At 46.3% G+C, this 21,213-nt stretch overlaps 1 protein-coding gene across 1 annotated transcript in view; it reads left to right on the plus strand.

Moving 5' to 3' along the window:
- Positions 1–21,213, plus strand: part of thrb (thyroid hormone receptor beta) — a 47,956-nt gene that overhangs the window by 17,187 nt on the left and 9,556 nt on the right. The window contains exons 5-6 of the mRNA XM_061664249.1: positions 2,440–2,586; positions 12,019–12,277. Of these exons, the coding sequence (XP_061520233.1) occupies positions 2,440–2,586; positions 12,019–12,277 (406 nt within the window). The remainder of the gene's footprint in view (positions 1–2,439; positions 2,587–12,018; positions 12,278–21,213) is intronic.

Consider the following 21,213-nt stretch of genomic DNA (forward strand, 5'->3'; position numbering starts at 1 on the left):
GGTTGTACAAATAGTTCAGTTTTTTGGGCTTTCCAAGTGAAAAAAGAATACTTGACCAGCGGATAGGCAAAGTCAATCGCCGGGAAGAAACGTGGTCAGCTATGGGTGCCTAGCAAGCATTCCAAACTATGTGCTGATCACTCCGAACCGGCGTGTTTTGAGAAAGACTTAGCAGAGGTAGAGGCTGAAACCAGCTGCGGTCCCAACTATTTTTCCTACGGCCATCGGGACCTCAACCGCCAGCAAGAGAACTAAATCTCGCAACCACTACGATGCCGCGGCGAAGTGGCACAGACAAGAGGTGAGGATTTCCTTCTACATACCTACGACTCTTTTATGGTTACTATACACTGGGCAGTTGGAAAAAAAGACCCACAAAGTACTTTTCAGTACTGTCGTCTGTACTTTTGCTTATATGACAAGTCAACAGACATGGCAAAGACTTTCTGTGTGGCATGTTATAACGCTACTCGAGCGAGGGGAATACTGCATACTATGTAAAAGCTTGTATATGTGGTCTTGGGTATCCGGCGGCTGGCTGGGGCTTTTGGTTAATGTTAAACGAACACAAGGGTGTACCCCAACTCTCGCCCAGAGTTAGTTGAGATAGGCGCCAGGACGCCCGCGACCTTAGTGAAGATAAGCTGTACGGTAAATGGATGGATGGCTGTAGTTTGTCTGCAACAAGCAGTGATTTACTAAACAGATAATTTCTTCTAGATAATTTTAAAAGACATAATAGAAACATGTTCAGACAAAAGCAAAGACCAGTGGCATATAGATCAACAGTCATGCGTGTGTTCACATGTATTCTATGTCGAAGAAGAGGCTCAAGACCCACCATTTTAATTTAGCTTTTAGCTAATATTTAATTTACCTTTTAATGTACATTAGAACTGTTTTATTTTATTTTACCATTTTATTTTTACTCTACATGTTTTGAATGTAGTATTATTTATTGTATTTTATCTTTATTTTTAAGCCATTTTTACAGTCAGGTTTTTTTTCATTGAACATTGGGTTTGGATTAAGGGAGAAAACAATGAGTGTGATTTAAATTTGTTAAAAATGTTTATTTGTTAGCAAATGAGCTTGATTTTTTGTAGCAATGTAGTTGTTTTTAAAACAAGGCAGTACTTTACATGACATTACATCCATCCATCCATCCATTTTCTGAGCCGCTTCTCCTCACTAGGGTCACGGGCTTGCTGGAGCCTATCCCAGCTATTATGGGGGCGTGGTACACCCAGAACTGGTTGCCAGCCAATCGCAGGGCACACACAAACAAACAACCATTCGCACTCACAGTCACACCTACGGGCAATTTAGAGTCTCCAATGCATGCATGTTTTTGGGATGTGGGAGGAAACCGGAGTGCCCGGAGAAAACCCACGCAGGCACGGGGAGAACATGCAAACTCCACACAGACGGGGCCGGGGATTGAACCTGGGTCCTCAGAACTGTGAGGCTGACGCTCTAACCAGTCGTCAACCGTGCCGCCCATTAAATTACAAATAAATACTTTTGTTGGAACTTTTTCTTAATTATTTTATTGAAGAATTTAGCTTGAGGATTTACAGTATGAGTCCTGTGGCAGTATGAAGTAAAGTTGGATGCTGACACTCATATTTTAATGGTGGACATGAGACTTAACGGTTGAATGAATATATATCCTTATTGGCTTCATAAAGATCATTTACACAACTTAAAAACGATATAATTTTGGACAAATTAGTCAACTGAATTAGTTTATGCGTGGAGCAAAAGCCAAAATCTATTTGCTGTGGCCAAAATTGTTTTGTAGTGGGCGCCACAAGTAAATGTATATGTGGGAAACCCTGATATTTTTGGCACAGTAATAGGTTTTTTTAAGCCATTCATCTATGGCATCTAATCTTTACCGATTTTGAAAAAAAGGAAGCACACTAATTCCTCGAGGCTCATGAATGCGATTCGCCTCGATTTGCCACTAGTCACTACAACAACAGCGTTTGGATAAAATTTTAAACTTTTCAGACATTTAAGCTTTTATATATTTATTTACAATACCTTTGGCTGGCTGGCATGAAAAAAGTACAAAACAATAATTTTGCACGGTACAGTAATATGGGTGCATATGGCCACACACAAAATAAGTGCTTCAATATAACAGACAATTGGCTGTAATGGACGACCCCCGCCCGTTTCAGTCTGTTAAAACAAGGTTCAACTGTATCTATATTTTGTGTTACTTGGTGTTACAGTTTAACACTGTAGTTTAGTACAGCTCCCAAAACAAATCTTCAACTGGATTTATTAAACCCCATCTTTAACTGACTGAATAACCTACCACTGGTGAGACAAGAACACATTTTTTCTCCCCCCTGGAAGTTTAAATCTGCTGTTTGTGTTTCATTCATTCTGTTTGTATACACTAAAATTTCCTTCTTGTCTTTTCAGACTGCGAATATTGGTCATTCATCCACAGTCAATACCCCAGAAGGAATTAAAGTGGATTTAGAGACATTCAACCAATTCACAAAAATTATCACCCCTGCTATAACACGAGTGGTAGACTTTGCCAAAAAGCTACCTATGTTTTGTGAGGTACGTGCAGGCACAGAATCAATAACATTTTATGACCATGAACATTAACTAATTTGCCTATAGGTGCCAATAATGTGAGTGTGAATAGTTTCTTGTCTACAGTATATGTGTACTGCGATTGAGTGGCGACGACTCTTGTAGCTCTCCTTTCCCCTGAAGTAAGCTGGTACAGACTAGTTCCACCTGATCCTAATGAGGAGAAGCTGTATCGGGAACAGATATACACTATATGCGGGGCTAGACATTTTTGAACATTTTAGCTCACCAGTCACTGTGGCTCGTAGTTTCCCAGAGTTACTAGCCAATCAGCATATTCACGAGATAATTGGATAATTAACTGCGTCAAACTCAAGGCCCGGGGGGCAGAGCTGGGCCACCACTTCATTTTATGTGGCTCGCGAGAGCAAATCATGTGCATGGAGTTCATGTTTCTTGTTAAAATGTGTTCCAATGTGCGATTGGTTGGCAACCAGTCCAGGGTGTACCACGCCTCCTGCCCGATGATAGCTGGGATTAGGCTCCAGCACGCCCGCGACCCTAGTGAGGAGAAGTGGCTCTGAAAATGGATGGATGGATGGAATAGGATAGGGCCATGCCTGTACAATCAGTTGACTGGTCCACAGCAAGACATAAATTCTGTTTTTCCAAGGTTTTCCAGAAGGTTTTCCTGCAACTTCCTTCCACCCTGCAAAGCAATGTTGTGTGTTTTAATAGGTGAAGTGAAAAACTCCTTTTGTTGTCAAAAAACACATCATCAATGACAGCAGATGTGCAGTTGTTTACTGTTTCCGACTCATTAAATTTATTTTCTGTCTGGTTAGTGTCCATGCTACACGCAGAGATGCTATCCTGCTTCTCTCTTGCTCTGTAAAGCGACTGATTGCCACCTTACTCCATTGAAAAGAAGGCTTTGCACTTTATTTCGCCCTCTGGATAAGTTTGAAAGGAGTGGTGCATTGTTTTGTGGTGGCGCTTTACATTATATTGCGTCATCACAGTTATGCTCTTGTTGCACAGTAAACACACCGATTTAATACCCGTTACGTTCAGCAGACAAAATAAATCAGTTTCAGTCCATTCCATCTGGAATTGTCACTTTTCAACATCCACTTTGCGTTTTTTCAGCTTTAAAAGAGACATTTTGAAGCCCGTCTTGTTTTCCAAAGTTTGTAGCGAATAGTGAGGGAGTTTGTTGTTTGTTGCTTGGATATATGTATGTTTCGATTTGGCCAGTTGATCTTTTGTGCAGGAGCAGCTATTTACGGCAAGCCCACTTGGACAAACTTGTCATCCTATGAGTTTCTGTACCGCCATTTTTTATTGATTACTGAAAACACAACACGATCAAATGAGCCACTAGTTAAATAGGCCTTGTTTATTATTTCACATGCCATTTGAGTAAACTCAAATTAAATATATTGTAGCGTCACAGGAATTTGACGATGGAATTCCCAGCTTGCCGAGTGGTATTGTGTAAATAGCCACCCATCCATCCATTTTCTTCCGCTTATGCGAGGTCGGGTCGCAGGGCAGTAGCTTTAGCAGGGAAGCCCAGACTTCCCTCTCCCCAACCACATCCTCCAGCTCTTCCGAGGGGATCCTGAGGCATTTGAGCTTCTCACCCTATCTCTAAGGGAGAGCCCGGACACCCTGCGGAGGAAACTAATTTCGGCCGCTTGTATCTGGGATTGCTCGTGACCATGGGTGAGGGTACGAACGTAGATCAACCGGTAAATAGAGAGCTTCGCCTTTCGGCTTAGGACCGATACAAAGTCCACATTACTGCAGACACTGCACCGATTCGCCTATCGATTTCCCGTTCCATTCTTCCCTCACTTGTGAACAAGACCCCATGATATTTGAACTCCTGCACTTGGGGAAGGACCTCATCCTAGACCTGGAGCCCTTTTACGACTGAGGACCATGGTCTCAGATTTGGAGTTGCTGATTCTCATCCCAGCCGCTTCACACTCGGCTGCGAACCGCTCTAGTGAGAGATGGAGATTATGGCCTGATGAAGCCAACAGAACCACATCATCTGCAAAAAGCAGAGATGCAATACTGAGACCACCAAACTGGACCCCCTTTACGCCTCGGCTGCACCAAGAAATTCTGTCCATAAAAGTTATGAACAGAATCGGGCAGCCTTGAAAAGGGCAGCCTTGGTGGAGTCCAACCCTCACCGGAAACGAGTCCGACTTATTGCGGGCAATGCGGACCAAACTCTGACACCGGTCGTACAGGGACCGGACACCCCGTATAAGGGGGTTCGGTACCCCATACTCCCAAAGCACCCCTACAGGACTCCCAGAGGGACACGGTCGAACGCCTTCTCCAAGTCCAAAAAACACATGTAGATTGATTGGGCGAACTCCCATGCACCCTCGAGGACCCTGCCAAGGGTGTAGAGCTGGTCCACTGTTCCACGGCCAGGACGAAAACCACACTGCTCCTCCTGAATCTGAGATTCAACTTCCCGACGGACCCTCCTCTCCAGCATCCCTGAATAGACTTTGCCAGGGAGCCTGAGGAGTGTGATCCCCCTGTAGTTGGAACACACCCTCCGGTCCCCCTTTTTAAGACCAGGGGGACCACCACCCAGTCTGCCAATCCAGAGGCACTGTCCCCGATGTCCACTTCAGGGAATGTTAACTATTTATTACATTCATTAAACCTGTGACAAACAAGCTAGCAAGCTAAAGAGCTAAACGTTTGCTTGTCACTCAAACCATTCTCTTCCGCTATAGGATGTGACAGTGTCCGTATATTCATCCAGGCTGCCAGCTGAATTTTAAAAGACACTCCAGTCTGTGCAGTCTAAACAGCTTTGAAGTTCCATCTTTGCATCATTGGTCCACTTTTTCATTGTTTTCACCATGGGCTTTTCACATTTAAGTTATTGTCTATATTTTGGTATTAAGTGAATTAAGCAGTGATCAGACGACCTCAGTGCTGCATGAGGTATAACACGGTATGCGTTTTTTAGCGTAGTATAGCAGTGGTCCAAAATATTATTTTCCCTGGTGGGACAGTCGATGTGCTGCTTGTATTTAGGGTGTTCGTGGTTGAGTTTAGCTTTGCTAAAGTCCCCGAGAATAATGAGGGGTGAGTCCGGGTGTTTTTTTCAATTTCGTTGACTTGTTCGGCAAGCATTAGCAGTGCACCATTCGTATTAGCTTGAGGTGGGATGTAAACGCCAGCAAATGATGCAAATTCACATGGCAAGTAGAATGGCTAACAGTTCAAAAACAGCGACTCCAAATGCGGGCTGCAATGTGTGCTGAGCTCCGTGATGTCCGTACACCATTTTTCGTTGATATAGAAGCATATCCCGCCGCCTTTTCTTTTCCCCGATAACTCCGTGATGCGGTCTGCTCGGTGAAGATGAAAACCCGGAAGCATGACGGTGCCATCGGGTACAGCCTCACAAAGCCAAGTCTCCGTAAAGCACATGGCAGCGGAACGTCCGAAGTCTTTACTGGTCTGTATCAGAAGATAAAGCTCGTCCATTTTGTTGGGTAGGGAGCGTACATTCGTGAGGTGGATGGACGGAAACGCCAATCTTTATCCTCTCTTGCGGAGTTTCACCTGGATGCCGGCTCGCTTCCCTCTGTGGCGTCGCCTTCGTTTCCATGCACCGAGGACCGCGGTCGTTGCTCCGGTGAGTAACTCGCGGAAAAAACTGAGCGGATTTGCGAATGTTGGTGAAAGAAAGTCCAGAGTAGTTCTTTATGGTTAGCAAGTCTCCCCTTGTGTAAGTGAGTCGTGTAATGTCTCCAAAGACGAACGAAAAACACAAAAACAATACTAGAGAGCGGGTAACCGAGGCGACCACACTGGTAGGCGCCATCTTGAATGGAATACCTGGAATGTTAAAATATGAGTATTTTTTCTTACAAAGATATTGCAAGGAAATGACCTCTCCATTTCATTTTTAACCCAGTTGTGCATCCATCCATCCATTTTCTGAGCCGCTTATCCTCACTAGGGTCGCGGACGTGCTGGAGCCTATCCCAGCTGTCATCGGGCAGGAGGCGGGGTACACCCTGAACTGGTTGCCAGCCAATCGCAGGGCACATACAAACAAACAACCATTCGCACTCACATTCACACCTACGGGCAATTTAGAGTCTCCAATTCATGCATGTTTTTGGGATCTGGGAGGAAACCGGAGTGCCCGGAGAACATGCAAACTCCACACAGGCGGGGCCGGGGATTGAACCCGGGTCCGCAGAACTGTGAGGTCGACGCTCTAAACGTCTGCAGTCTCTTATAATTCTTAAACGCAACCAAGCTATTCTTTAAATCTTCATTTTTAAAGGATTTATTTTTTCAGGAATTTAGTTGAAAAAATTTGTCGATTTGATATTTGTGCATGTTTTGCTTTCGAAAGAGTTCCATACACCGTGTTTTTGGCTGTCAAATGTATTGAAAAGAAAAAAACTCAGTCTATTTTATTCTAAATAGACAAACAGGTTTTTTTTTTTATTACTCTACGTGTACCCAGCAGACAAGTATGTTTTCATGCTTTTAAAAAAATACAACCATGGGTCGACATTAATGGTGGCCCGATGGCCCCAGGCACTGTGCCACTGTGTCGTGCCACCAGGCACCGACTGTATTGACGGTGGCCCGCCCGGGCCAGTACAAATTTCTAAGTCACAAAAAAATTTCACCCGCTGAAAAAGGCCCACCTGAACATTGTCGAATAGACAGGATGTTGTGATGATGAAAGGAAAAACCGCAACACGAGCTCGACTGCATAAGCAGCGGGCACGAATATGGTTTAAGTTGAGAGCCGAAACTAACGACGCTAACGCCGGCAGCGGGACAACGGCATGGGGGTGAGGAACAAGGGCAGCGACACAAAGTTAGGCTTCATCAGTGTGTAATGCGTCCAATACTGCGCTGACATCAATGGTGTGCTAACAAGAACTTCCATCCATCCTAACAAGAACTTTTATCATAAAAATGAGAAAACGCGCACCGAGACTGTGTCACTTAACGGCATTGTGTCATTGCTGCAACAGTTGTCGGAATGTCATACGGCCAGTGTGTGTAAATAATGGGTATCATATACTTTAATGTGTTTTTGTTTTATCTCTATGGTGTAAATAACCAAAAATATCTTTACATGATGTGCCCTGCGACTGAGTGCCAACCAGTTCAGGCTGTATTCCGGTTTTCACCCGAAGTCGGCTGGGATAGACTCCAGCATCCCGCGACCCTGAACAGGATAAGCGCTATTGAGAATGGATGAATGGATGGATCTTGACATGAAAATGGTCAGTGTAGATAAAATGTTTGTTTATTATATTGTGTGTTATAGGTGGCACGGTGGCCGACAGGTTAGCACATCACCCCACAGTTCTGAGGACCGGGGTTCGAATCCTGGCCCCGCCTGTGTGGAGTTTGCATGTTCTCCCCATGCCTGTGTGGGTTTTCTCCGGGCACTCCGGTTTCCTCCCACATCCCTAAAACATGCATGCTAGGTTAATTGATGCTAAATTGCCCATATGTGTGAATGGGAGTGTGAATGGTTGTTTGTTGATATGTGCCCTGCGATTGGCTGGCGAGCGGTTCAGGGTGCACCCCGCCTCTCGCCCGAAGATAGCTGGGATTGGCTCTAGCACGCCCACGACCCTAGTGAGGAGAAGCGGTACAGAATATGGAAGGATGGATGGATATTGTGCATTATTATTATTAGTGCAATTGCAATGTGAGTGAGGTTAGTACAGCGTCATAGCAATTAATGCAGTTGTACTAATAATTTCTTAGTACAATAATACAGCAGAAAGACGCTACATAAAAAGTAATCACTCAAACTTATTATATCATGACTATACGGGCCAGTACAGGTACCACATCTTGGCTTGGGCCACCACTCAAAAAGGCTTAATGTTGGACCGGGAAACAGCACTGACGTGCTGAAACCCGGTGCGACACCCGCACATAATCACTGCTAGGTGAGTGATTAAGAGGCATGGCTCCTTCAGGTCGGGCCCATCGGGTAGGACAACCACAGTCGAAGACTCGGCTTGTCCCGTTAGGGGTCGCCATAGCGCGTCATCCTTTTCCATGTAAGCCTATCTCCTGCATCCTCCTCTCGAACACCAACTGCCATCATGTCTTCCCTCACGACATCCATCAACCTTCTCTTTGGTCTTCCTCTAGCTCTCTTGCCTGGCAGCTCCATCTTCATCATCCTCCTACCAATATACTCACTATTTCTCCTCTGGACATGTCCAAACCATTGAAGTCTGCTCTCTCTAACTTTGTCTCGAAAACATCGAACCTTGGCCGTCCCTCTGATGAGTTCATTTCTAATTTTATCCAAGCTGGTCACTTCGAGAGCGAACCTCAATATCTTCATTTCCGCCACCTCCAACTCTGCTTCCTGTTGTCTCTTCAGTGCCACTGTCTCTAATCCGTCCATCATGGCTGGCCTCACCACTGTTTTATAAACTTTGCCCTTCATCCTAGCAGAGACTCTTCTGTCGTATAACACACCTGACACCTTCCTCCACCCGTTCCAACCTGCTTGGACCCGTTTCTTCCCTTCCTGACCACACTCACCATTGCTCTGGACGGTTGATCCCAAGTATTTAAAGTCCTCCACCCTTGCTATCTCTTCTCCCTGTAGCCTCACTCTTCCCCCACCACCCCTCTCATTCATGCACATATATTCTGTTTTACTTCGGCTAATCTTCATTCCAGTGCATGCCTCCATCTTTCTAACTGTTCCTCCAGCTGATCCCTGCTTTCACTGCAGATCACAATGTCATCTGCAAACATCATGGTCCATGGGGATTCCAGTCTAACCTCATCTGTCAGCCTATCCATCACCACTGCAAAAAGGAAGGGGCTCAGGGTTGATTCCTGATGCAGTCCCACGTCCACCTTAAATTCTTCTGTCACACCTACAGCACACCTCACCGCTGTTCTGCTGCCCTCGTACATGTCCTGTATTATTCTAACATACTTCTCTGCCACTCCAGACTTCCGCATGCAGTACCACAGTTCCTCTCTGGGTACTCTGTCATAGGCTTTCTCTAGATCTACAAAGACACAATGTAGCTCCTTCTGACCTTCACACAAAACTTAACTCTGTGAGTGCAAACAAATCGGCGTTTTGAACTCAGTGTTCCGAATTGCGCATTTTCATAAAACTGATATTCTCACCCCTCACAGTAAGAAATCAACATTTTGCTTTTCACATTTGTGTTCCTGATTTATTTATATCAATGGAATTAACCATGAGTTTAACCAGGATTTTGATTCATCTGATGATATCCCCCCCCCCCAAAAAAAACTAATTATTTAGTTAGAAACAGAATGTCCACGAGTGAAAATTACAATAACCAACCTACATTTCAGGTGATTCCTTGATCACCTTCCTTCAGCCCCCAGGCCAAGTTACACCATCACCGGCCCACTGTAGATTTGTTCAAGCAGTTCCAAAATGCTATACTTTAGGTCTATATATATATATATATATATATATATATATATATATATATATATATATCCCAGACCTAAAGTATAGCAAACATCTACGCAGGGAATAGATCCTCAAACGATTACAAATAATGATTCTACATTTCAGATAGTTCAATATTCTTATCTGCATTAGTCATGGTTGTTGTGATGGGAGGACGTCTTTCTAATTCAAAGGGATCTATCAATTATACTTCATAGTTGCATACATTAACTCCATAAATGTGTAAATGAATGTCTGGTGGTGACTGTAAGTTAAATAACTAATCTAAGCATAGCAGTGTTATCAGTGCCAAGCGCGTCTTCATTGCAGGAAAATAAAAAGAAAGAGCCATGTTGAATGCATGTGTCTGTATATCTATCGCCAGTTAAGCGCAGCTCTGTCTATGGGCCAGCGGCCGGACATACTGGGTCGATCGCCACCATGTTTGCAAATGTCTTGCACTTTTATTTTTATTTATCTTCTTCAGACAGTCTCAGATTCAGTGTCTAACCAATGTCCCTTCTTTCCACAATGGAAGCATCTTCACCCCCTCTGCATCCCCTTCCTTGTCCAGTATCCGGCCTCAGCCTATTCAAATTTGGTTCAGTGATGCTTTGCTGTCCATTAGTTGTCAAGTACATTCCGCAGGGCCAGGCGGTGTGGGAGGGAGGCAGCTGCTCTTGAGGTAGGAGAGGAGGGGTGCGCAGAAGTGCTGTGTCTGAAGGGTCGTGCTGTGCTCATTGAGCATTCTGCGCTGTATTGTTACAGTCAACTTTAAATGATGGCCACGACTTGGAAGAGTACCAACAGTGCTGAACTTTTTCCATTTTTGGGCAATCTGTCTTACCGTGGACTGATAAACATGTAGGCTTTTAGAGATACTTTTGTGATCTTATCCAGTTTAATATAAGGTAACCATTTTTAATTGTAGGTATTCTGACTGCTCTTTTGTGTGAGGCATAGGTTTACAAAACTTCTTGAGAACTGAAAACTCAGAGCTGGTGTGAGCTTCAACCAACACCTCCAATCTTGTCTCATTGATTGGTCTCTAGGTTGGCTAACTCCTGACTCCAATTACCTCTTGGAATAGTCATTATTCCAGACTTTGTATCGGTCCGTTGTGGTGAAAAAGGAGCTAAGCTGAAAGGCGAAGCTCTCAATTTATCGGTCGATTTACATTCCTACCCTTATCTATGGTCACAAGGTGTGGGTCGTGACTAAAGAACAAGATCCTGGATACAAGCGACCGAAATAAGTTTCCTCCCTAGGGTGTCCGGGCTCTCCCTTAGAGATAGGGTGAGAAGCTCTGTCATCCGGGAGGGGCTCAGAGTAGAGCCGCTCCTCTGCAATCGAAAGGAGCCAGATGAGGTGGCTTGGGCATCTGATTAGGATGCCTCCTGGGCACCTCCCTGGTGAGGTGTTCCAGGCACATCCCACCGGGAGGAGACCCTGGGGACGACCAAGGACACGCTGGAGAGACTACGTTTCTCGGCTTGCCTGGGAACGCCTCAGGATCCCCTCGGAGGAGCTGGAGGAAGTGGCTGGGGAGAGGGAAGTCTGGGCGTCCCTGCTTAAGCTACTGCCCCCACAGCCTGACCTCGGATAAGCATAGGAAAATGGATGGACGGGGTTTACATACTTTTTTTTTTCACCCTTGCACTGTGAACGTTTCATGGTGTGTCCCATTAAAAACATGAGAACTATTTGACTAATCCAATTATTTTCGTGGCATTAGTTTAAGCAGACTGTGCTTGTCTTTTGTTGTAACTTAGATCAAGATCAAATCACATTTTATAAGGCAAACAAAAGACAAGAAAAAAAGCTTGATACTACTTCCTCAGTGTATTAGTTTTAGAGTGTGGGCATTTTTGCAACCATTTTATATTTATTGACAATATTATTTATATTATGGAAATACCTTACTTCAAGCTCATTTTTCTTCTTGTTAACAGCTGCCATCTGAAGACCAGATCATATTGCTAAGAGGCTGCTGTATGGAAGTCATGTCATTGCGAGCTGCTGTTCGCTATGATCCAGAGAGTGAGACCCTCACACTTAATGGGGAGATGGCAGTCACACGAGGTCAACTCAAGAACGGAGGCCTGGGTGTAGTGTCGGATGCCATTTTTGACCTTGGTGTCTCACTATCCTCCTTTAACTTGGATGACACTGAGGTGGCTCTTTTACAGGCAGTGATCCTGCTTTCATCTGGTAAGCACCGAATGTCTGCAAACCTGCAGAACATGATTTTCCCAATAATCCCCAGAATATGAATGATTGGTAATTTTACATTCAATAGCTCAAACACTCAATAGAACTTAAAACAATGTAAAGTGGAACGAATCTTTGTAGGCTGTTATTTAAGCTGTTGGCACTCGTTGGGCCTCATTCATTAATAAATTAAATGTTTTCACTCTGCAACACAAGATGAGCGTATACTACTATATATAGTAGTATACTACTCAATCAGATTCATGACACATGCATACCAGTCAATTGTCTGCGCAGCACCATGCATGTTCATTAACACATGTATGGTCAGAATTCATTCTAAATGACAAGTTCGTGCCCACCGCGATCTGCAGTCTTTCATTTCATTTATTGCTTTATTCTGACGCGACAGTTCACTTTAGTGACCATGTACAGAATATACAGAGATCTCTATATAGTAAATGTTGGATGACCCATCCAAGTCATAACCAAGTCTCAAGCAAGTTCCAAGTCACAGATTGGAGAGGCTCAATATTATTTTGTCTATTAATAAACTCCATAACCTGGGAATAGACAATCTTCCATCCATCCATCCATCCATCCATCATCCATCCATCCATCAACCGCTTATCCGAGGTCAGGTCGCGGGGGCAGTAGCTTTAGCAGGGACACCCAGACTTCCCTCTCCCCAGCCACTTCATCCAGCTCTTCCGGGGGGATCCCGAAGCATTCCCAGGCCAGCCGAAGGACGTACTCTCTCCAGCGTGTCCTGGGTCATCCCCGGGGTCTCCTCCCGGAACACCTCACCGGGGAGGCGTCCGGGAGGCATCGGAATCCGATGCCCCACCCACCTCATCTGGCTCCTCTCGATGTGAAGGAGTAGCGGATCTACTCTGAGATCCTCCCGGATGACCGAGCTTCTCACCCTATATCTAAGGGAGAGCCCGGACACCCTGCGGAGGAAACTCATTTCTGCCGACCCACAGCTCGTGACCATTGGTGAGCATAGGAATGTAGGTTGATCGGTAAATAGAAAGCTTCGCCTTTCGGCTTAGCTCCTTCTTTACCACAACGGATCGATACAAAGTCCGCATCACTAGAGACGCTACAACGATCCGCCTGTTGATCTCCCGCTCCATTCTTCCCTCACTCGTGAACAAGACTTGAACTCTTCCACCTGGGACAGGATCTCATCCCCGACCTTGAGAGGGCACGCCATCCTTTTCCGACTGAGGACCATGGTCTCAGATTTGGAGGTGCTGATTCTCATCCCAGCCACTTCACACTCAGCTGCGAACTGCTCCAGTGAGAGTTGGAGGTCACGGCTTGATGAAGCCAACAGAACCACATCATCAGCAAAAAGCAGAGATGCAATACTGAGGCCACCAAACCGGACCCCCTCTATGCCTTGGCTGCGCCTCGAAATTCTGTCCATAAAAGTTTTGAACAGAATCGGTGACAAAGGGCAGCCTTGGCAGAGTCTAACCCTCACCGGAAACGAGTCCGACTTACTGCCGGATATGCGGACCAAACTCTTACTCCGGTCGTACAGGGACCGAACAGCCCGTATCAGGGGGTTCGGTACCCCATACTCCCGAAGCACCCCTCACAGGACCCCCGAGGGACACGGTTGAACGCCTTCTCCAAGTCCACAAAACACATGTAGACTGGTTGGGCGAACTCCCATGCACCCTCGAGGACCCTGCCAAGGGTGTAGAGCTGGTCCACTGTTCCACGGCCAGGACGAAAACCACACTGCTCCTCCTGAATCTGAGATTCAACTTCCCGACGGACCCTCCTCTCCAGCATCCCTGAATAGACCTTGCCAGGGAGCCTGAGGAGTGTGATCCCCCTGTAGTTGGAACACACCCTCCGGTCCCCCTTTTTAAGATCAGGGGGACCACCACCCCAGTCTGCCAATCAAGTGGCACTGCCCCCGATGTCCACGCAATGTTGCAGAGGCGTGTCAACCAGGACAGCCCTACAACATCTAGAGCCTTGAGGAACTCCGGGCGAATCTCATCCACCCCCTAGGCCCTGCCACCGAGGAGCTTTTTAACCACTTCGTGACCTCAACCCCAGAGATCGGAGAGCCCGCCTCAGAGAACGCAGACTCTGCTCCCTCATGGAAAGGCGTGTCGGTGGAATTGAGGAGGCCTTCGAAGTATTCTCCCCACCGGCTCACAACGTCCCGAGTCGAGGTCAGCAGTGCCCCATTCATACTATACACAGTGTTGATGTTACACTGTTTCCCCCTCCTGAGACGCCAGATGGTGGACCAGAATTTCCTCGAAGCCGTCCGGAAGTCTTTCTCCATGGCCTCACCGAAATCCTCCCATGCCTGAGTTTTTGCTTCAGCGACCACCAAAGCTGCATTCCGCTTGGCCAACCGGTACCCATCAGCTGCCTCAGGAGTCCCACATGCCAAAAAGGCCTGATAGGACTCCTTCTTCAGCTTGACAGCATCACACCAACGGGTTCGGGGATTGCCGCCACGACAGGCACCGACCACCTTATGGCCACAGCTCCTGTTGGCCACCTCTGCAATGGAGGTGCGGAACATGGTCCACTCAGACTCGATGTCCCCCGCCTCGCCCAGAACATGAGCTTCTGTCGGAGGTGGGAGTTGAAACTCCTTCTGACATGGGATTCTGCCAGACGCTCCCAGCAGACCCTCACAATACATTTGGGCCTGCCGCGTCGGACTGGCATCTTCCCCCACCATCGGAGCCAACTCAACACCAGGTGGTAATTAGTTGACAGCTCCGCCCCTCTCTTCACCCGAGTGTCCAAGACATGCGGCCGTAAGTCCGCTGACACGACCACAAAGTTGATCATCGAACTGCGGCCTGGGGTGTCCTTGTGCCAAATGCACGTGTGGACACCCTTATGCTTGAACATGGTGTTCGTTTTGGACAATCCGTGATGAGCACAGAAGTCCAATAACAGAACACCGCTCGGGTTCTGATTGGGGGAGCCGTTCCTCTCAATCACGCCCTTCCAGGTCTCACTGTTATTGCCCACGTGTGCATTAAAGTCCCCAAGCAGAACGATGGAGTCCCCAGCGGGAGCGCTCTCCAGCACCCCCTCCAAGGACTCCAAAAAGGGTGGGTACTCTGAATTGCTGTTTGGTGCATAGGCAGAAACAACAGTCAGGACCCAGGACCCGTCCCCCCACCCGAAGGCGGAGGGAGTCTACCCTCTCGTCCACCGCGGTGAACCCCAACGTAGCAATAAGTATACCCACACCTGCTCGGCGCCTCTCACCGTGGGCAATTCCAGAGTGGAAGAGAGTCCAACCCCTCTCAAGAGGACTGGTACCAGAGCCCAAGCTGTGTGTGGAGGCAAGTCCGACTAGATCTAGTCGGAACTTCTCGACCTCACACAACAGAATGTCACCGCTCTGGCAGCTCTTTCCCTGCCAGAGCGGTGACATTCCTGGTCCCTAGAGCCAGCTTCTGTAGCCGGGGATCGGATCGCCAAGGTCCCCGCCTTCGGCCACTGCCCAGCTCGCACTGCACCCGACCCCTATGGCCCCTCCTACAGGTGGTGAGCCCATGGGAAGGGGGACCCACGTTACCCTTTCGGGCTGTGCCCGGCCGGGCCCCATGGGTGCAGGCCCAGCCACCAGGCGCTTGCCTTCGAGCCCCACCTCCGGTCCTGGCTACAGAGGGGGGCCCTGGTGACCCGCGTCCGGGCAAGGGAAACCTGAATCCATTTATTGTACTCGTCATAGGGATTTTTGGAGCCGTGCTTTTTCTGGTCCCTCACCTAACACCTGTATGCCATGGGTGACCCTGCCAGGGGCATAAAGCCCCAGACAACTTAGCTCCTAAGATCATTGGGACACACAAACCCCTCCACCACGATAAGGTGACGGCTCAAGGAGGGGATAGACAATCTTTTCCAAGATTTTAGAAAGGAAAGGCAACTTTCCTTTCTAGGCCTTGGTTTTAGTTTTTTGCCTTCTAGTTTTTAACGGAGCTGCAATGTCCATAACAGTGTGACAGGTGTCGAGGAACCAAGTGTTCAGAGCCTCAGTATCACTATACACACTTATAGGTATGACACATTTTTGACAGAATTGCAGTCGAGAAGTAAGCAGCAGTGGAAGAGTTAATAACTCGACATCTGCGAGCGATAGCACGAGGTTTGACAGCATACAGCAGCTTCAAACAGTACAGGCATATGATCAGAGAAAAAACCATCACAGATCTCCACATTAGAAACAGACAAACCATAGGATAATACAAGATCAAGTGTGTGACCACATTTATGTGTAGGCCCAATTACATAATGGATAAGATTAAAAGAGTCAATGATGCTGAGCAAATCACTCGCTAAGGGGTTCTTGGGGGAACACACGTGAATAGTACCCAGAGACATGGTATTGCATGTGGAAGTCTGAGCCCCTTCCTATTTGCAGTAGTGGTGAATAGGCTGACAGACAAGGTTTGACTGGAATCCCCCGTGAATCATGATGTTCGCAGATGATTGTGATCTGCAGTGAAAGCAGGGAGCAGGTTGAGGAACAGTTAGAAAGGTCGAGGCATGCACTACAAACGAGAGGAGCTGAAGTGAGACCGAATATACGTGCATAAATGAGAGGCGTGGGGAGGGAAGAGTGAGCCTACAGGGAGAAGAGATAGCAAGGGTGGAGGATTTTAAATACTTGGGGTCAACCGTCCAGAGCAATGGTGAGTGTGGTCAGGAAGTAAAGAAACGAGTCCAAGCAGGTTGACCAGGTGGGGTAAGGTGTCAGGTGTGTTATGTGATAGAAGAGTCTCTGCAGGGATGAAGGTTAAAGTTTCTAAGACAGTGGTGAGGCCAGCCATGATGTACGGATAAGAGGCAGTGACACTGAAGATACAACAGGAAGCAGAGTTGAGATGGCAGAAATGGAGATTGAAGTTCTCGCTAAACTTTAAAGCGGTCTAATCGGCCTGATCAGTATCAGCCGATAATTAGCATTTTATGCTGATCGGCTTTAATGTCTTAATTTGCCGATCCGATTAATGGCGTCATTGATCCGCTCCGCAAAAGATATTCATTCCGCGTCGCCATCGTGTACAGTATATTTGAGTCCAAAAGGCTCTAGCTCTCTTGCCTGGCAGCTCCATCCTCATCATCCTTCTACCAATATACTCACTATTTCTCCTCTGGACGTGACCAAACAATTGAAGTCTGCTCTCTCTAACTTTGTCTCCAAAACATCGAACCTTGGCTGTCCCTCTGATGAGCTAATTTCTAATTTTATTCAACCTGGTCACTCCAAGAGCGATCCTCAACATCTTCATTTCTGCCACCTCCAGCTCTGCTTCCTGTTGTCTCTTCAGTGCCACTGTCTCTAATCCGTACATCATGGCTGGCCTCACCACTGTTTTATAAACTTTGCCCTTCATCCTAGCAGAGACTCTTCGGTCACATAACACACCTGACACCTTCCTCCACCCATTCCAACCTGCTTGGACCCGTTTCTTCACTTCCTGACCACACTCACCATTGCTCTGGACGGTTGACCCCTAGTATTTAAAGTCCTCCACCCTTGCTATCTCTTCTCCCTGTAGCCTCATTCTTCCCCCACCACCCCTCTCATTCATACACATATATTCTGTTTTACTTCAGCTAATCTTCATTCCTCTTCTTTCCAGTGCATGCCTCCATCTTTCTAACTGTTCCTCCAGCTGCTCCCTGCTTTCACTGCAGATCACAATGTCATCTGCAAACATCATGGTCCACGGGGATTCCAGTCTAACCTCATCTGTTAGCCTATCCATCACCACTGCAAAAAGGAAGGGGCTCAGGGCTGATCCCTGATGCAGTCCCACGTCCACCTTAAATTTGTCTGTCACACCTACAGCACACCTCACCGCTGTTCTGCTCCTGGTCCACCACACTTGCCTCTTCTACTCTCCCTTCTCTATCATTTTCCTCATTCATCAACTCCTCGAAGTATTCTTTCCATCTACCTAGCACACTGCTGGCACCAGTAAACATATTTCCATCTATATCCTTAATCACCCTAACCTGCTGCACATCCTTCCCATCTCTTTCCCTCTGTCTGGCCAGCCTGTATAGATCTTTTTCTCCTTCTTTAGTGTCCAACCTGCCATACATGTCATCATATGCCTCTTGTTTGGCCTTTGCCACCTCTACCTTTGCCCTGTGTCGCATCTCAATGTATTCCTTTCTCCTCTCCTCAGGTTCCTCTCCATGTCCCACTTCTTCTTCGCTAACCTTTTTCCTTGTATGATTTCCTGTACTGTGTGGTTCCACCACCAAGTCTCCTTCTCTCCTTTCCTGCCAGAAGATACACCAAGTACTCTCCTGCCTGTCTCTCTGATCACCTTGGCTGCAGTGGTCCAGTCTACTGGAAGCTCCTCCCTTCCACCGAGAGCCTGTCTCACCTCTTCCCGAAAAGCTGCACAACACTCGTCCTGTCTCAGCTTCCACCATGTGGTTCTCTTCTCTGCCTTTGTCTTCCTCATCTTCCTCCCCACCACCAGAGTCATCTTACACATCACCATCCTATGCTGTCTAGCCACACTCTCCCCTACCACTACCTCACAGTTGGTAACCTCCTTCAGATGACATCTTTTGCACAAGATGTAATCCACCTGCGTGCTTCTCCCTCCGCTCTTGTAGGTAACCCTATGTTCGTGCCTCTTCTGGAAAAAAGTGTTCACTACAGCCATTTTTATCCTTGTTGCAAAGTCTACCACCATCTGTCCCTCCAAGTTCCTTTTCTGGATGCCGTACTTACCCATCACTTCTTCATCACCCCTATTATCTTCACCAACATGTCCATTATAATCTGCACCAATTACGACTCTCTCTCTCTGTCTGGGATTCTCAGAACTACTTCATCGAGCTCCTTCCAGAATTTATCTTTCACCTCTAGGTCACATCCTACCTGTGGGGCATAGCCACTAATCACATTACACATAACACCTTCAATTTCAAATTTCAGCCTCATCACTCAATCTGATACTCTTTTCACCTCCAAGACATTCTTAGCCAACTCTTCTTTTCAAATAACCCCGACTCCTTTTCTCTTCCCATTTACACCATGGTAAAATAATTTAAACCCTGCCCCTAAACTTCTAGCCTTACTGCCTTTCCACATGGTCTACTGGACACACAATATATCAACCTTTCTCCTAATCATCATGTCAACCAACTCCCGAGATTTTCCTGCCATAGTCCCAACATTCAAAGTCCCCACATTCAGTTCTAGGCTCTGTGTTTTCCTCTTCTCTTTCTGCCGAAAAACCCGCTTTCCACCTCTTCTTCTTCTTTGACTTCGACCCACAGTAGCTGAATTTCCAACGGCGCCCCGCAGGTTGACGGCGCCGGTGGCGGACGTTGTTAACCCGGGCCACGACCGATCCGGTATGGAATTCTTTGGATGAACGCTCATATTTGTTTGGCAAGGTTTTAAGCCGGATGCCCTTCCTGACGCAACCCTCTGCATTTATCCGGGCTTGGGACCGGCCTACAGTTTGCACTGACTTGTGCCCCCCATAGGGCTGTATGGGGGGCACAAATATCTGACAGCCAATAAAGTTATTAAAAAAAAAAAACATGTCGGCTGTGTGGAACAGAAAACCAATAATGCCAGGATCAGACTACAAGACAAATTTGGTCTTTCACGATTGCCCTACTGCAATAAAACCTTGTATTCTGATACCGCTTCATCCCATCTTTTACGGTCACTGGGCTTTATCTTGTCAACTCAAACGCGACTGGATACACTTGTTACCATGGCCACGACAACAACAATCGATCGCATCATGTGTATTATAAGAACAAAATGGGGGAAAACGTGTGCTGGTGGTCACCGGTGCTCTGGAGAGGACTTTCCTTCAAGGCTTGCTTGAGGTATGGTCACGTACTTTTAATACGATACGACTCGCAAGCAGGCAACAAACCGTACTGTAGCCTAGCAAGCTAGTGCTTGCACGAACGGTCAAATCATGTTCTAAAGTTTCGGTGTGTGTGAAGTAATTTAATTACAACAAAGTAATTACAGTAAGTTAACACCCATTATTTCTGTCATGTAATGTTGGTTTGACCTGAATGATTAGAATACATGACCTGACAAAGCAAAGCAAAGCAAATTTATTTATATAGCGCATTTAATACACAAGGTAACTCAATGTGCATTACATGATTAAAAGCATTTAAAAACAAAGAAAAAACAGCTCATACATGTTTTTTTAATTTAAAAAAACAATACAATTAAAACAACATATGGTGCAAGAAATATCATTTACAAGTGGAAATGCTCTAAAAAGCATGGAGGAAAAGAAGAGTTTTAACCTGGACTTAAAAACATGCACACTTGGGGCTGACGTGACTTCTGTTGGCAACTTATTCCATTTGTGCGCAGCATAATCGCTAAATGCTGCTTCACCGTGTTTGTTTTGGACTCTGCTCTGTTGATCTCAGAGCCCTATTGGTTTTATATTCCATTAACATTTCATTCATGTATTCAGGACCTAAACCGTTTAGTGATTTATAGACCAGTAGCATAACTTTAAAATATATTCTAAAGCTGACTGCAAGCCAGTGTAAAGACTTTAGAATTGGAGTGATATACTCTGACCTCTTTGTTCTGGTCAGAACCCAAGCTGCAGCATTCTGAATGAGCTGCAGCTGTTTAATGCTCTTTTTCGGGAGTCCAGTCAGAAGACCATTACAATAGTCAAGTATACTTGAGATAAAAGCATGGATGAGCTTCTCCTGGTCTGCTTGACACATGCAAGCCTTCACTCTATGTTCTTCAGATGGTATAAGGCAGTTTTAGTAATTGATTTGATATGACTGTTGTAAGTCAAGTCAGAATCTATCAGAACACCAAGGCTTCGGACTTGGTCTTTGGTTTTTAAAGAGAGTGACTCTGTCATGGGTGTGTGTTCCGGTTTTTGTTTTCA

Source organism: Phycodurus eques, chromosome 20, assembly GCF_024500275.1.
Source record: "Phycodurus eques isolate BA_2022a chromosome 20, UOR_Pequ_1.1, whole genome shotgun sequence".
Classification (NCBI taxonomy): domain Eukaryota; kingdom Metazoa; phylum Chordata; class Actinopteri; order Syngnathiformes; family Syngnathidae; genus Phycodurus; species Phycodurus eques.